The sequence below is a fragment of the Megascapheus bottae genome, chromosome 1 (assembly GCF_031878675.1).
Source record: "Megascapheus bottae isolate mThoBot1 chromosome 1, mThoBot2.hap1, whole genome shotgun sequence".
NCBI lineage: Eukaryota > Metazoa > Chordata > Mammalia > Rodentia > Geomyidae > Megascapheus > Megascapheus bottae.
Genome location: NC_143509.1, coordinates 87,758,773 through 87,775,685, shown reverse-complemented (window position 1 = coordinate 87,775,685; position 16,913 = coordinate 87,758,773). Strand labels below are relative to the sequence as shown.

Below are 16,913 nucleotides of genomic sequence, written 5' to 3'. Positions count from 1 at the left end.
AAAAAGCTGGAAGTGGAGCTGAGGCTCAAGTGGCTCAGTACCAGCCCTGAGCAAAAAAGTATCCAAGGACAGTGCTCAGGCACTGAGGTCAAGCCCCAGGACTGACTCAAACACACACACACACACACACACACACAGTCTCACAAACTTTCTGCCCAGGCTAGCTACGAACTGTGGAACTGTGATCTCAGCCTTCTGAGTAGGTAGGATTACAGGCGTGAATCACCACAGTCTGGCTCCACTGGACATCTTTTTCAACTGAAATTTTTTTTAATTCCATTAAGGTTCACTATAAAATTTTTAAAAGTACAAAGCAAGTAAAAGAAAGAATACAAGTGAAGAAAACTCTATGGGAAATTTAATGTTGTAAATATTGCTTACTGCTAGCATTTGTAATAAAATTTATGCAAATTTTATGAGAAAAACATGTAATCAAAAACTTAGTGAAACCTTGGAAACTTTACAAGAAGGAATAGGAGATACACTGGGTCTCCTTGGCACAGGTCAAAACGTTCTTAATAAAGACCCAGAAACACAACACATTAAACAAAGTTTGGATAAATAGGACTTCATTCAACTACAGCGCTTCTGCATTGCAAAAGACATAGCTAGTAAGTTAAATAGAAAGCCCACAGAGTGGGAGAAGATCATCACCAGCCATACAGCAAAGACCTCATATCTAAAATATAAACACTAAAAACACTGAATCTCTCAAAATCAAATCCTCAAAGAGACAACCATCCCATTCAAAGGTGGGCTGAAGACTTAAAAGAGAGACTTCTCTGAAGAGGAAATAAGAAAGGCCTATAGACACATAAAGAAATACTCGACATCGCTGGCCATAAAAGAAACCGAAATCAAAACAACTTTGAGATTCTATCTCACTCCACTTAGAATGGCCATGATCAAGAAATCTAGTAACAACAGATGCTGGCGCGGATGTAACCAGGTGGGATAGCTACTATACTGTTGGTGGGAGTGTAAACTCGTTCAACCACTATGGAAAGCAGTATGTCCATTCCCCAAAAGACTAAACATAGAGCTCCCCTATGACCCAGCAATTCCACTCCTAGACATTTACCCAAATGTCCAGAAACAAGGACATACTAAAGCCACTAGCGTAATGATCACTGCAGCACTATTTACCATAGCTAAGATATGGAACCAATCCAGATGCCCCTCAGTAGGTTATATTAAGTGAAGTAAACCAAGACCCAAAGGAACACAAACTCAATGGTTTCCTCGTTTTGTTAATAATTAGTACATATCAAGGACTACCCAGCAGAGGATTACAATTGCTCAAAACCTATGTACATAGGTCATATAGGAGGAGAGGATCTCTAAGATACGGAAACAAGAGCTTTATCTTGTGTGATTATTGTTCTTAATGTACTAAGTTATTTCTTTTCTCTCTTTTTTTTTTTTTGCCCTTATGGTTAATCTCATGTGGTTACTGTATCTGACTTTGTTACCTGGCATATTGTATATACATTTATTTGTTTATTTAAAATAGGGAAGGGGAAAACAAAACGATTAGAAGGGGGTATAGGGAGGGAAATAGGGGCAAAAACATGAGAAGACGTATTAATGTGTTACAGTAATACATCTACTACCTGATGAATGTAACTGTAACCCCTCTACACATTATCCTGGCAATAAAATAAAAAAGGAAATAAAATAAAGAAATATGAGAAAATTGCTAAAAAAAACTTAAGGAAGATAAGTAATAAAAAAGTAAATTAAAATGCACTTAACTGATACACACTAAATATTGTCACTTACTTGGATCATGGATTTATCAGAGTACATTAGTTCAATTGTCCGGTGGATCCTGGATATACTTTCCTGCAAATCTAAAGAAGTAAGATGTCACCTCATGATGAACATCAAGTGTATTTCTATTTAGACTTAGAAGAGGTACTATAATTTTCCTACAGTCATGTTTGAGGAATAAAGAAGATTTGCAACAACTATGCACAGATTGCAGTCAATATTGACTGAGGTCGCGTTATACAGGTAAAACAAATTTTTGTCATCTATAAAATGTGCACAGCAAACAAAACTGAACTGTATTCAAATCTCTAAAGGAAGGTTTCAGTGGCAGTGAAAAACAACACACTATATACTGAAATAAATTAATGTTTGCCTTTATCTAAAGTATATTCATTCTATTTAGCTACAATCAATGAATCACTTGTGTCTTTGTGTCTCCCCTCCCCCCCACCCCCCAAAAAATATACATATAAATTTTTTAAATTAAGGTATATTTCTTTTCTCATTCAATGTCACCATCCTTGTTTCAATAGATTCCTAGCTTCTACCTTTCTAAGTAAAATCTTAAAATCATTCCTAGTGGAAAAGTACCTACCATTTACCAACATTTAACATAGTGTCAGGTAAACAACATGTATTTCAATATTCCTTTTTATCTAAAACGTATTATGGAAAATCTTTCAGGCTAGGGAAGGTTACTATTATTTAGTCTCTATTAAACTAAGACTGATATTTATCATCAGAATGTTGTTTATAAGGAAATCAAGTTGTTTGAAATTCTACAAACAATGCTGTTCAACATAATTTGATCCTTTCAATGTAAAATAACAGTCCTCATTTTTTTTCTAGAGAACAATAAAATTGGTGTTATATTAGGGGATAATAGTAACATGATATATTTTAACAGTATGGAAAAATATACACGAATTGTCATGAAATGTTAAAAGTATTTCACGAAAAATAAAAGTGCTTTTTAACATCAGAAAAAAAGGGGGAGGGACAATTTAAGTTCAGAACAAAGGACTGTTTCCTTAAAATAGGACAGATGGCAGGGTAGTAACAATACATGTACATGTGGTTTTTACTTTATTTTGCTCCATGTCAGTTAAAAATTATGCATTGGTCCTGTATCGCATAGATCATGTCTAGAAATCCGTAATAGACTCAAAATAAAAATTCCCATTTCTAATTCTGAAGCTAAAGGAAAAGATTTTTTTTTGTCACTCTAATTTCTTCAGGATGCAAATATCAGGTCAAGAACAAAATTAGAATGTACAAAATGGTATTGTATGGCATGCCGATGGAGTAAATGAATACCAGTTAGATACAAATTTAGAACACTAAAGTAGAAAATCAGACCATCTGCTCTGTCATTAATCAGCCACATCATCTAGGAAACTCTTGGTTCCAGTAAGTCTGATATTAAATTCATGAAAATGGGGAGTCAGACATTATTATGAACAGAACCTTTGACTAGGATACCTAACTATGAAATCTAGAAGTAACGTTCTCTCTCTCTCTGTCTCTATGCGAATGTACACACTCAGGTCAAACAACAGTAGCTACATGACAAGAAGCTTCTTACCTCTTGTGTCATTTTCTATTTCCGTCCTCCAGCGATGTAAACAGCTTTCCAGAACAGAAAGTTCCTCTTCTGTTATGTGCCTCGGTGCCGGGTGCATGGGTAAATCTGGGGGTATCCGAGACTGAGTGAATGGTTTGTGTATCACTGACCTCGAGGGAACAGCAGCAACTAAGGCAGGCGATGTGCTGGGCAGCTCTGAAGATGGAGGTCCTTGTGGTTCTGGTGTACTATGTTTACCAAACACAGGATATTTTAGTGAGGAAGACATCAAATCAAAGTGCTGAGCACAGACCAGAACAAACACATAATGTTAAGACCACTTACAATTTCAAAACCAAAAGACCTTTAGATGAATTGACCTAATATAAGAAGATTCTTATCATATGGAAATTACATGGGCATAAGGATATAGTTGTAGCTTTAAAGTCAAGAAAAAAATAGCATGATCTCATTCAGTTTTTTTTTAAAAAACCAAAGAAGTTAGTATGTGATAAAGCTAATATATCTGTAATTATAAATATCTTCATTGCTAATACTTACCAGTTCATATTATACAAACAAACCACTGACTTAAAAGTATGATTTTTACAAATCCTAGAAGGTTAAAACTTATATAATTACATATATATGAAAAGAATCTAAAGTGTAATTCTGAACTGAAAAAACGTAAGTTTTCAACCCACAGCTATAACAATCTACTAAAATTTGTAAACAAAAATGTTACCAGAGACTAAATAAATTTACTATTTTAAATACATGTTAAAAGAAACCATAACTCTCATTTTATAAAACTTCAAGGCATCCATCAGAGTGCTATGGAATGTTACAGCGGCCTATTGCAAACTTTACCTTGGCAATGGTTGTGACGGTATGGAACCACTAGGTGGAGAACTAGAGTCAATATCTTCAATAGGAGACGTGCAAACAGGTTTACTTGAGGCAAATTCCAATGCATACTGTAAAACGTCTACTAAAGGGAATCGTTTGGGACCTGAACCATAGCTTAAATATCTGTTTAAAAAAATGCACAAATGCTTTTATTTGCATGTACAATACATTTCGCTTTTCTTTTTTAATGACTCTCATCAGTAACTCGTCTCAACAATGAAATACGCTTCTTTAAAATGAAGAATGTAAAGTGAATCACACTCAAGAAATACAATACAGGTTCTCCAAAGATAATACATCTGATAAAGATTGAAAGTATGTACATACTGTTAAAATCTTTAAGTACTATGATAATGGTACTTAAACAGGAGAAAGAAACTGATAGCCCCACTCCAGAGATTCTATTTTTCTTTTTAAATTTTTCATGTGGTCTCATGACCAAGATGGTGATTTATATCCTCCTATTCTCATCTGTCATTACCTTTTAGTAGTACTGGTACATTTGGGGAGCATAAAAATTATTGAGGTATTATTTTTTACAAGAATTTTAGGCTACTGATTTGCAAAATTAAAATTAGAAAAAAAGGTAACAAAGGTTAAGATAGAGGCTGTAAACTTGGCTCCATCCACCTTGTAGACTACTGTCTACTTGCAGAATATTCAATCATGATCCTGGCTTGTTTTAGAAATAATATAAAGCTCTAAGACAACAGAGACCTCACGTGCACAAATCTCTTTTCTCACCCTCAGAAACAATGAGTTTGCAGCATTCTGGCTATGCTAAGTACATGATACTGACATACTGACGTAGCCCTTAACCCTTGTCTTATTTTTGGACATGATTCCCTCTTTTAATGAAGCTGTAGTCAGGTACTATTAGCTACTTAAGTTTATATGCTGTACATTAAGGAGAAAAACTCAGACTCTACTCATTTTAATAGAAAATTCAAGAGTAGTAATTCATCGATGTCCCAATAGTAATTCATTGTTTATTTCCACTTTTAGCTCAGTGAGCATTACTTGTTGACATTAAAATATTTAATTTAAAATACTAAAATAATCCTCTAAATTCAGCTAAGTTATTTCAAATTTCTAACAACTATTCAAGCAAAATGACAATATAGAATGATTATTAACTACTCATATTATTATAAATCTCACAAAGCAAATTTACAATAAAAGCCTAGTCACCAATTACAAAATTTATTATGGTTACAATCTCAAAATATTGCAATACCTTTCTAATCTTTGCTGCAATACTGTAAGATAATCTTTAAGTCTCTTGATCTCTTCCCGTTTAATTCTTGTTATTTCTCTGTTTCTGTGCATATATCTTTTAAGAAAAGAAGCAATGTCAGTAATTCCAAATATCTTGGAAACATATCCAGTGCCAGATCTAATCATTACACAAGCAATCAATTTATTTTAAATGATAAATAACAGAAAATTGTACTTCTAAAAATTCTACCAGTATTTTAAGATCACAAAAAACCTCATTTTTAACTTCTCTATATTATTTCCATTATCTATACTTTGTAATATAAAGTAACTTCATTTTCCTTGATAAATGGTATGAAGTACATCAGGAAAAAGTAGATTCTAAGGAAACTTAATTCATTTGCTTACTCAAGTGTTAGAAAGCTATGCTTTATACCAGATCATACCTGTCCAAATATAATACTTGAGGAAATTCTAATTTGTTGTGTATTTTTTCTGGTCGTCCTAATGCTTGATTAAATTCAAATCTTGACAATTCAAAAGTTAACACAGGTGGCAGTTCAGTAAACCAATGCTGAAAGAAAACGACAAACAACTTTTAACGTTTCCGTTTTTATCACTGAAATCTTACACATCGTTTTTACGAATTATCATATATCTCAGATGATAAGGGCTTGTGTATACAAGTTAGTTAAAATGCCACTTCTTCCTGAAAGTTTCCGACACTTTTGACAACTCCAACAGTGAATATAACACACAATTAGAAAAATTAGAAAAATCTTCTAACAAGTATCCTTCTTGCAAGATCACTGCTTATAGTAGACATACTAACCAAAAAAAAGGGGGGGCACTGGTTAAAAATTAAGGCTATTGGTTATCTTTTTCAATATTATGTTGAATGGTATGGTCAAAATCTTGTGAAAAAATAACTTGGTAAGGTGCAATACTGAAAAGAAAAAAATTACTTTTGTACCATAAATATTGACTATTTTCATCCTTAAAACAAAGCATAGCATTTTTCGATAATTTATGAAACTATCAATCATTAACAAACATGAAACTGAAACTCAGGATGTTTGTATTTAAAATCTGCATATACTAACAAGTGTGTGTGGTTGTAATCCAAATACTAATGCATGTGGTTATAATTTCCTGCCTCTACTCAGATGCCAAGACATAGATTTTGGCAGCTACTCAATGAAATATGAAATTCAACAAAACCTCAAAAGAAAATTACTGTATATAACAACTTTGTTTTACCCAATTAGTTCATGAGAAAGAAAAGTTTTTAACTTATAAATCATCATGAATAAAATAATATACTATTGTCTCATCTCTTCACCTAATAAACTTTACAAGTTACTCCTATAAAAAAAGAAGCTGCTGCACAGACTTTTCTGTATATAATAGCTTCTATTGCCATGAGATGCCACACACTTCTGTCAAGAAAAGCATGCTCGTTTGAATTTAGAATCTACCAAAAGGACACCTGGTAAACTGAACAAAAGTAGGATCTTGAAAGATGTTACTTGTGTCTACAGAAAGCATTACTAAAGTAAGTGGCTATTTTACACTATTTGAACCTCCCCCAATGCTAATGATTTCCAGAGTTGGACATGGGTAACTGATATTACAGACATCTCAAATTTTATTCTGGTATGAAAAATATGCTTATTTTTATGTAACAGGAAAGTGACAGGAATTTTAGTGAATTCTAATTTACATCCACATTACTGCTAGAAATGTAAACAGGTAGGCCTGGTCTGACTTGCTGTAATACTGGCACTCGGTCCTGAGTGCTCAGGCCAGTCTGAGCTAAATAGTTAACTTTCAAGGCCAACCTGAGCAGCATAGTGAGATCTTAACTCAAAAAGAAAAAAAAATTAAAGCATTAGCCTACATGTCTCATAAGAAAATGTGAATTTTTAAGATAACATTTCATATTCTTAGTACAATAAAAACAAGTACATTTCAAAAGCTGTTCTGTATTTTACTGTGATACTTTTAATGTCAGCATTCAAATTAAAGTTACATGCTGTGATTCATTAGAAATCAACACTAGCTAGATTGGGAGTATGCTCTTGCACAGAGTGTAAAAAGTCCAGGAAACACAAATAGCTTCCTTACCTTGCAAAAGATGTTCATAAAATGTTTTGTGTCTGTGCTATGAATGCATTTCCTCTGTGAGTAATGGCAGGTGTTTCCTACCATGAGAAGTGGAAGGATTTTACTGCTTCATTCTAACTCTCATGCAACATAATGACATGACCAGACATTCCCTAAATCCACTTTACAAGCCATTAATAATATTCTGAACTCTACAGTGATCACATTGAAACTGTAACGGTACACATTTATATAATACTAACTAGAAAGTAATATTTTTAAATAATTTTTTCATTGATTAAAAAAAATTACTTGTCTATAATATTCCATGCTAGTAAAACACAGGTCATTAAGGTAACTTTAATGCTATCGCAAAGCACAGCATCACTGGATATATAATGATCTAATAGGAAAAACAAAAATCTACTGTTAGGAAATATTTACATAGTCACCATTAACAGCCAAAGTGCTCTTAAATCTGTTCACTATTTTGTAATATAATTTCTAGAGGAAATACAGTACTCTTAAAACATGTTTTTTTAAAAAAATGTTTTCCTCTTAAAATGTGCTTAAAATTTTTTGCTTTTGTGAAATTCACATATGTAGTAGAAAAAGTTACACTTTTTTTCTTAGGAAAGCAAGTTCTTCCATCCGACCTTATGCAATCAACCAGGAAATATATGAGTATTGTGATACAAATCCAGTAATTCTTGATGTAAACAACATATACCTGTATAAACATCTGCCCTAATTTCAGTGCATGCTTCTTAACTTACATGTCTGATATGCTGCTAATACCTTGACTCAAAGAAATAGTAACATTAAGCAATTTCCCAAAGACAGACTATAATAAAAAAATGTCTTAAATGAATTATTTAAATGAGAATTTCACATATACTATAGATCATATTGATAGTTTAGATTTCCCAAGCTTATCTAAATGAACATAATTTTCTCCATAACTATGTTTCTGAATATTTTTCAATTATTAAGTACCATATAATTAGAATGCAAAATTGTACTTTATATCTTTGTAGGAAAGACCTGAGGAAACAAGAGGATAACGGAAATGCTAACCTCACCTCTTGGCCTGATTTTCCTGAATTTTCTGAATGTAGAGATTCAATTTCTCCTTCAATCATTGCAGCTTCTAGGCACTCATGAAGATCTTTGAAACCATTGACCTGAAGTGGATACTGACCAAACATCTCAGTGTTTTCAAATTTTTTACCTAGAGGAAGGAGAAAAGTTGACTAAACTAATATCCCTCAAAGGAGTTTTTCCACAAAAGAAAGAATACTTATGGATTCCTTCCTAAATATGAAAATTTTAACATTTGCGTTGTGTTTCAAATAGTGTAACTTCCCCCACTGTTTTATTGATATATGGGTTCATACACATGTATGCTCATATTCAGCCATAGATCTTAATTACACACACACCCACATACAGAAGCAGATATACATTAACTCTTTTTTTTTTTTTTGCCAGTCCTGGGCTTGAGCTCAGGGCCTGAGCACTGTCCTTGGACTTTCTCAAGGCTAGAGCTCTACCACTTGAGCCTCAGTACCAATTCTGGCTTTTTTCTATATGTGGTACCAAGGAATCGAACCTGGGTCTTCATGCATGCTAGGCAAGCACTGTAACCACTAGGCCAAACTCCCGGCCCCTACATTAACTCTTGCAACAAGTTTTTGTTTTGCTTTTTCCTATCCTAGGGCTTAAATTGAGGGCCTGTGCACTGTCCCTGAGCCTCTTTTTGCACAAGGCTCATCATGTTCTACCACTTGAGCCACTTCCAGCTTTTTATGATCAATTTATTAGCCACAAAATTCTCACAGACTTTTCTTTTTTTGGGAGGGGGGGTGGTCATGGAGTTTGAACTCTGGCCTGGGCGCTGTCCCTGAGCTCTTCAGCTAAAGGCTACCGCCCTACCCATGAGCCAGGGTGCTGTCCAGACAGCTCTTCAGCTCAAGGCCAATATCCTACCCTTGAGCCATAGCGCCACTTCCCATTTTCTAATGATTAATTGGAGATAAGAGTTTCTTGGCTTTGTATTGTCCAGGCTGGCTTTGAACCTTGATCCTGAGATCTCAGCCTCTTGAGCAGCTAGGATTACAGGCATGAGCCACCACGCCTGGCTTCTCATGGACTTTTCTGCTTGCTCTGGTTTGAAACCACAGTCCTTAGATCTCAGCCTCCTGAACAGCTATGATTACAGGAGTAAGCCACCAGTGCCTGGCTGCAAAAAGTATTATTACTAAGAGCAAGACACTATGTTAACTGTGGGCTTGTATATACCAGTTAACATAGAGATGTTATCCTGAATTAAAAAATAACTTCAGTCCTGTTTGAAACAAATCACACACACTTATTTCATATAGTACTTATAAATCTATAATTACTTTTTATGCTAGCTCTTACAAAAGATGTATAAACACACAGACACACACAGTCAAAAAATGTGCTATGAACTAGTATAAAAGGGAATATAATTCAGTCTTAGGGGGGTAGTAAGCAGTGTAGGGAAGATTATCACGGTAAAGTGATCCACGCTGAGATTTGAAGGGTGAACAGAAATGAGCCAGGTTGCAGATTACATAACACTCCTGGCAGAAGAATGGCATAACAAGTACATTGATGCATACTTCGTGAAAGGAAGGTCAGTGTAGCACGGAGAAACAAGGAGATGACAATGAGGTAGAGCAGAGGTTCAAAGAGACTTATAGGACTCTGAGACCTCATAGAAAAATTTTTATAGTACATTCTTTAATGCGTCACTCAACGGTTACATCCAAGAATAACTGAATTAGACAAGTTTCTTAGATATATGATTGTGTCCATTGTGCGACAGAATATTAGGTGACTATTACAGAAGCTACCCAGAAATAAAGTAGCCTGGATTAGAGTGTTAACAGAAATGTACAAATGTAGATGAAATCAAACAAACATACACACATATATACATATGTGGAAAGGTCACAGGACTGGATATAAATGACCAGCCTGAAGATAGCACAATGAAGAATAATATATTAAAATGACACTGAACCCAGGCACCAGGCTACTGGCGCATACCTAGTTAATTAAGAGGCTAAACCATGGGAGGATAAGTTCAACATCAACCCAGGCACTCTATACAATGACATGTGCCTATTACCCTAAAAGATAGAGGAGGCTGAGACTGGAAGAACAGTTGTTCCAGGTCAGCCCAGGCACTCTATGGAGTCCTATTTCCATGGAAGGAAGATAATAAAGCAGAGTATACCTGACAACCCAGCTATGCTGGAAAGCCCATAGACCATATTCCTTGACACACAAATAAGCAAAAAGCAGATCTGGAGGCATGACTCCAGACTCTGGAGGCATGACTCAGTATTTAAATGCTATGTGGTAAGCAATAAGATCTGAATTTAAACTTGAGCACTATCACAGAAGAAAAAGAAAATAGAAAACTCTGATATCTGGGAATGGTAACTCATGTCTATATTACCAGCTACTTGGGAGGTGACATTAGAGGATTACAATTTGAGGCTCACCAGAGGCAAAAAATGTGACACTGTTAACTGACAAATGAAGAAGGAAATATGCTAGGGCATGGCTCAAGTAGTTGAGCAAGCACCTACCTAGCAACAACAAGGCCTAGAGTTCAATTCCCAGTAGGTGGGGAGAAGGGAGAGAGAGAAAAAAAGAAAATATACATATATAAATGAATTACTGGAGAGCAGTGTCATTTTTCACTTGTAATAAAAAGAAAATGTGTAATCGTACCTTCTAGTACTCCTACAGCGAGGAATCTTCCATAGAACAACTCTACCATGGGGTTCTTTGGTTTTTCTTCATCCCTAAGGATGTTAAAAAATAAAGATACAAGTTTATAATTTTAGATCTACAAGGAGAAAATATGAATAAAAATATATGACAGTATGGTAGTATTTATTAGCTGTCATGAACACTGATCTGTTACTTATTTCTCCTATGTCACTTGGACAAGGACATTAAATTTATTCTTTTCTTTGTTCACCTGGCAAGTGTAGTGAGGTAACTGAACTCACAGACTGTGATAAGAGTTAAATTGAGTTATTCCCTGGGCTAATCTTAGAAAAGATACATACACAGTTTGTGCTCGCAAAGTGTCTACTTTTCCTATTATCATGATATATTTCCATTATATACTTTAAAAATGCACAGTGCATGGTTATTTGGCTTTATGGAGAATGAGATAAAACCGTATTTAATAAAAACTGATTTCTCCATAATTTCATTATTTCCTACACTGAACAGTACATGTAATCCAAAATCACCAGCTCCAAGCTAGAGGCACTAAAAACCTACTCTATCCTAAATTATAAGTTCCAGGCTACTAGTACAATTAGCTGTCTGTGAATTATCCAAATACTCTAAAAATGGTTTTTAGGTAATTATGCAACTAATGTAATAAATTTTGAAGCGAATAAAAATTAATGATTTGGGGCTAGGTGCCTCTCATGCCAGCATTTAAGAAGCCAAGGGACAAAGTCCTAGTAGTGGGGCTACATATTGGCTTCAAGAGTAGCCTGAGCTATATACTAAGACCCTGACTTAAAAACAAAACACACAAAAAGTACCTTATCTGGCCCCAAAAGACAATTCACCTTGGTTTTTTGTTGTTTTGGTGGGTCATGGGGCTTGAAATCTCTGGGCCTGGATGCTGTCTCTAAGCTCTTCAGCCCAGGTTCTTTAGTGCTCAGGCTGGCTTTGAACCTTGATCCTCAGATCTCTGCCTCCTGAGTAGCTAGAATTACAGACATGAGCCACCGGGCACAGCTTCATCTTGGTTTTATTGTATTAAAATGTACTCAAATATCATATAAAAATGATTGCTACATTAATTTTGCATTTGAATAAGACTGATTTATGAAGTGCTCTTTAAAAGAGACAGGGCCATACTTGTGGCTCATGCCAAAAATCCTAACTAGTAGGCAAGATCTAATAATGCTGTTCAAAAGTAGCCCAGGCAGGAAAATCCATGATAGACTCTTAGCTCCAACTAACCACCAGAAAACCGGAAGTGAGGCTGTGAATCTAAGTGGTAGAATGCTAACCTCAAGAAAAAACACCTCAAGGATAGTACCCAGGTCCTGAGTTCGAGCCTCACAACTGACAAAAAATTAAAAATAAAATAAAATAGACTCATGCTTTTGATAAATGTGTTACAAGGGACATCATTCAATCCTTAGAACAACAGTGATATGTCAAGCGGCTTAGAAGCATGTTCCTATCTCAGCCTCCTGTGTAGATAGGGTTATAAGCATGAGCTACCAATATCAGTTATTTTTAATTATGATAAATGAGCATATTATGGTATAAAAATTATACCATATTATCCACTTTTGCATTCCCACCATATAAGCAAGGTCCAGAACTCTGTTTTTTTGCCTTTTCTTCTTTGGTACTGACAATCAAACCCAGGGCATGGAACTTTCTTAGCCAAGTGCTTTGCCATTGAGCTACATCCCAGCCCAAAGTACAGAACTTCTCTTATAAAACTAAAACCTTAGCTGGGTGCAGGTGGCTCACATCTGTAATCCTATTCAGGAGGCTGAGATCTGAGGATCACAGTTAAAGCCAATCCAGGACAAAAGTCTCATGAGACTCTTATCTCCAATTAACTACCAGAATTAACCACAGTGGCTCAAGTGGTAGAGCACTAGCCTTGAGCGGAAGAGCTCAAGGACAGTGTGCAGGCCCAGAGTTCAAGCCCCACGACTGACGATTAAAAAAAAAAAAAAGCAAACCCTGAAACCCTTTATACTAAACAATCCATTTCTACCCTCTCCATATCTTGTATCAATAATCATTCTGCAGTTTTTTTTTCTCAGTCTGGCTACTCAATATCTATGGTATTTGTCTTTTTTTTGTGACAAGGGTAATTTCAGTTAGCATAATGTCTTCTAGGTTCATCATGTCAATGTCATACTATGTGTCAAGATTCCTGTCCTTTTAAAGCCAAATAATAATCCATTGTTTTAACCCAGGGCATTTTGTTCACTGACTCTTCTCAATGGATGTGATTTGCTTCTATCATTTGGCTATTGTGAATAGTGCTGCTGTGATCATGAATGTTTAAATATCTCCTGCAGACTGTTTGCTATTCTTTCTTTTTTTTCATATATTTTTATTGTAATTAATAGAAGGGTTACATGATATTTGCCAGATAGAAGGTGCATTAATTCACATACATTGATACCCTTCCACCGGTCTTAGTCCCCATTTCCCTCCCCCGCCCCAACCCCACCCTTCCTCTTGTCTTCCCCCCTTCCCTATCCAATTTCAAATAACCAAATACAAATATATCCGATATATCAGATAACAAAGTGAGATACTATAACAATATGAGATAACCAAGGGACAGCAAAAGAGATGAGAGATAACATAGTACATTAAGGACAACAATCACGCATTATATTCTTTCATATATATAATACTCCCTACACTCTGAGGCTCTCATCTCAGCATTCTGCAGTAAGTCACCATCTTGAGGAAGTACCAATTCCTTGGGACTAAGTTCCTCTGGAAGCCTCCATATACGTAGCAATCAGAGCTTAATGACTCACAGAACACTTTGGCACAGAATTTGAAATTAGCCAGTTGTATGAGTTGGGTGAGGAAAGGGAACTCTGTCTGACAGAGCCCCTCAGATAAATTGCCTCAAGATAAAACATCATCTTAGACACCAGAGGCAGTAGCTACAGAAAATGTAGATTCTGTGAATTACCTGACAGTATGGCACCCACTTATTTGTCCATAAATGAATAGAGCAGAGACTCACAACTGTTGGCACAGACCACCACTGGAGGCAGCTAATAGGGAAAAGGCAGCTTCCCTAGACATGACAGAGAGGAGCCTTGTAAACTACTATCCAGTCACACAGCAGAGGTGCTATTGTGGTAACTGAGACTCTGAAGGCATGGTTGTAACTGCTGTCTATGGCTAACATCTTCCCAGGTAAGACATGATTCCATTGCCTAAGGCCAAGGTGGCAAGAAACTTTTGAGCCTGAGGATTCTAAAGTTCTCACTGCCCTATCCCTGCCTCTTTGTGGTGACTGTTGATGGAGACAGAGCCCTTCTACTTAGATCTATTACAAATTCCAAAGCCTTGAACTCCATACAGGTGTGTGTGAGCATCTGTACATAGAAAAACATGAGATAAACACATACAACAAAAAAGTAATATTGTTAGGCTTGTGTTGGTATTTTTATTCATTTAACTCAGGATTTTTTTTTCTGTATTTCTGATACATACCCTTTGCTTTTTAGTTTCTATCTCTTGCAATAGATGGTTCTATCTTCTCATTTACTTGTTGGTAATTATCACTTATTTACTTTTCTCTGAAGCTTTTGTGCCTGAACCTTAATACCTGCCTTTCAGGACTGAATTTTAAGTCATATCTCTGTTTCCTTTCTACTACATTCACTATACTTTCCTTCCTTCTGTAAGTAGAATTATTCTTATCCTACCTAGTTAACAAAACTGAGCAAGTTGAAAATAAGTTACTGGGTTAGGAAAGCAGATGGATGAGATTAAAAGCATATTTTAAAAACTAAGACAATGTAAGTGGAATTTACAAGACCTCTCAAATTCCATAAAAAAGATCAAACCTATGAATCATGGATAAATAAGCAGAAGAAATAAAATTTAAGGCACTGAGAATCTATTCAATAAGCATAGAAAAGTTCATTAGCCTAAAGAGGTCAGCCTTGAGAAGAAAGCTTACAAACACCAACCAAGCAAAATCAGAGAAAAACTATCCCTAGATACCTTGTAGTTTAAACATGACATATACAAAAATAAACATTGAAAGCTGCAAAGGAGAGAGCAAGTTGCATTCAATGAGAAGCACATTAGGATAAGAATAAATTTCTATAATAGAGAACAAGTAAGGTAAAAATGTATTGCAATTAAGATATAAACTGTGAATTAATAGAAATTATTTGGGAATGAATAAAGAGTGTGAGAGACTGAAATTAATTGGAATATCTAGAACGTGTATGAAAATGCAGCAATCTTAGACTAATATAAACTAATTTTTCAAAGTTCTCAAAAGAACAACAGTAGTTCTTTTATTTATTTATTTATTGTCGTCAGTTTTTGGACTCTGGGCCTGCGTGCTGTCCCTGAGCTCTTCAGCTCAAGGTTACCATCCTACCCCTTGAGCCACAGTGCCACTTCCAGTTTTCTAGTGGTTAATTGGAGATAAGAGTCTCAGGGGTGCCTGGGCTGGCTTTGAACAGTAATCCTCAGATCTCAGCCTCCTGCGTAGCTAGGATTACTGAGTAGCTAGCATGAGCCACCACACAGGCATGAATGACAGTAGTTCTCAACACGAACTCTAATTGGAAGTTGACAGTAGCCAACTTAAAGTAGTCATAGAAGCTATTCTTCATAAATGAAGGGGAAATCTTCCATGATAAATTAAATGCTAATAAAAAAGCATTGCAAAAGATATTGAAAGGAATTGAACTCACAGAAGAAGAAAATAAACAGAAAAATAAGGGAAAGAAAAAAAACTAGTAGGTAAGTAGATTAGCAAAGAAAATGGGGAATAAAGTAAATATGATATAAAAAAACAAGAAGTATGGCATACTTTTCAATATCAATGTCAACTATTAATATTATCAACTCTTTAATCAAAAGAATCAGAACAGAAACTTGGATTAAAAAGCAAGTTGCACAAACATATTCCTTAAATGCTTCGAGTGAAAGAATGGAGGAAGATATTTCAAGCAAATGGATTCTAGGAATAGAAAGTATTAGCTATACATCACAATAAGAGTTCAAACTCAACCAGTTGGTGGAGATAAAGGTCACTTCACATTGAAAAAGAAAATGAACTCTCAAAGGAAATTGCAGGTACACGAAATAAACACTTGTAGAAATATAAGCACTGACAGACCTCAGAACAATTAATAGTAGGAGACTCTAATGTGTAACTCTTACACATAGGAAAAAAACTGACAAACAAACCTCAGAGCAAATGACACATACACAAATATATATTGAACAGATATCTGTAGAGTGTTTCAACCTAGAAGCTGTATGACATGGATCCTTCTCACAGCCCTTGAAACCACCTCCAAAATGTATCATATTCCATATGATACTGCAAGTCTCTGGCCTTAGAAGAAACTGACATAATGTCTTGTAGCCTATCAAACCATCATGAAATTAGAGATAAACCACCCAAGAGAGTACAGAAAAATTTTAAACAAATGGAGACAACTCCCTGGACACTGGATAAATGAATGGAGATGCCATTCACTAATCTGTTACCCCTCATGAAAAATGATTGTAGAACTGA

General features: G+C 35.3%; 1 protein-coding gene across 4 annotated transcripts in view; it reads right to left on the bottom strand.

Moving 5' to 3' along the window:
* Positions 1-16,913, bottom strand: part of Usp25 (ubiquitin specific peptidase 25) — a 93,356-nt gene that overhangs the window by 37,593 nt on the left and 38,850 nt on the right. For all 4 annotated transcript variants that reach the window (XM_090347960.1, XM_090347967.1, XM_090347977.1 and 1 more), the window contains exons 9-15: positions 11,342-11,415; positions 8,653-8,801; positions 5,911-6,038; positions 5,484-5,579; positions 4,208-4,369; positions 3,359-3,585; positions 1,783-1,853 (exon numbers count right to left, since the gene is read on the bottom strand). In XM_090347960.1, the coding sequence (XP_090204086.1) occupies positions 1,783-1,853; positions 3,359-3,585; positions 4,208-4,369; positions 5,484-5,579; positions 5,911-6,038; positions 8,653-8,801; positions 11,342-11,415 (907 nt within the window). The remainder of the gene's footprint in view (positions 1-1,782; positions 1,854-3,358; positions 3,586-4,207; positions 4,370-5,483; positions 5,580-5,910; positions 6,039-8,652; positions 8,802-11,341; positions 11,416-16,913) is intronic.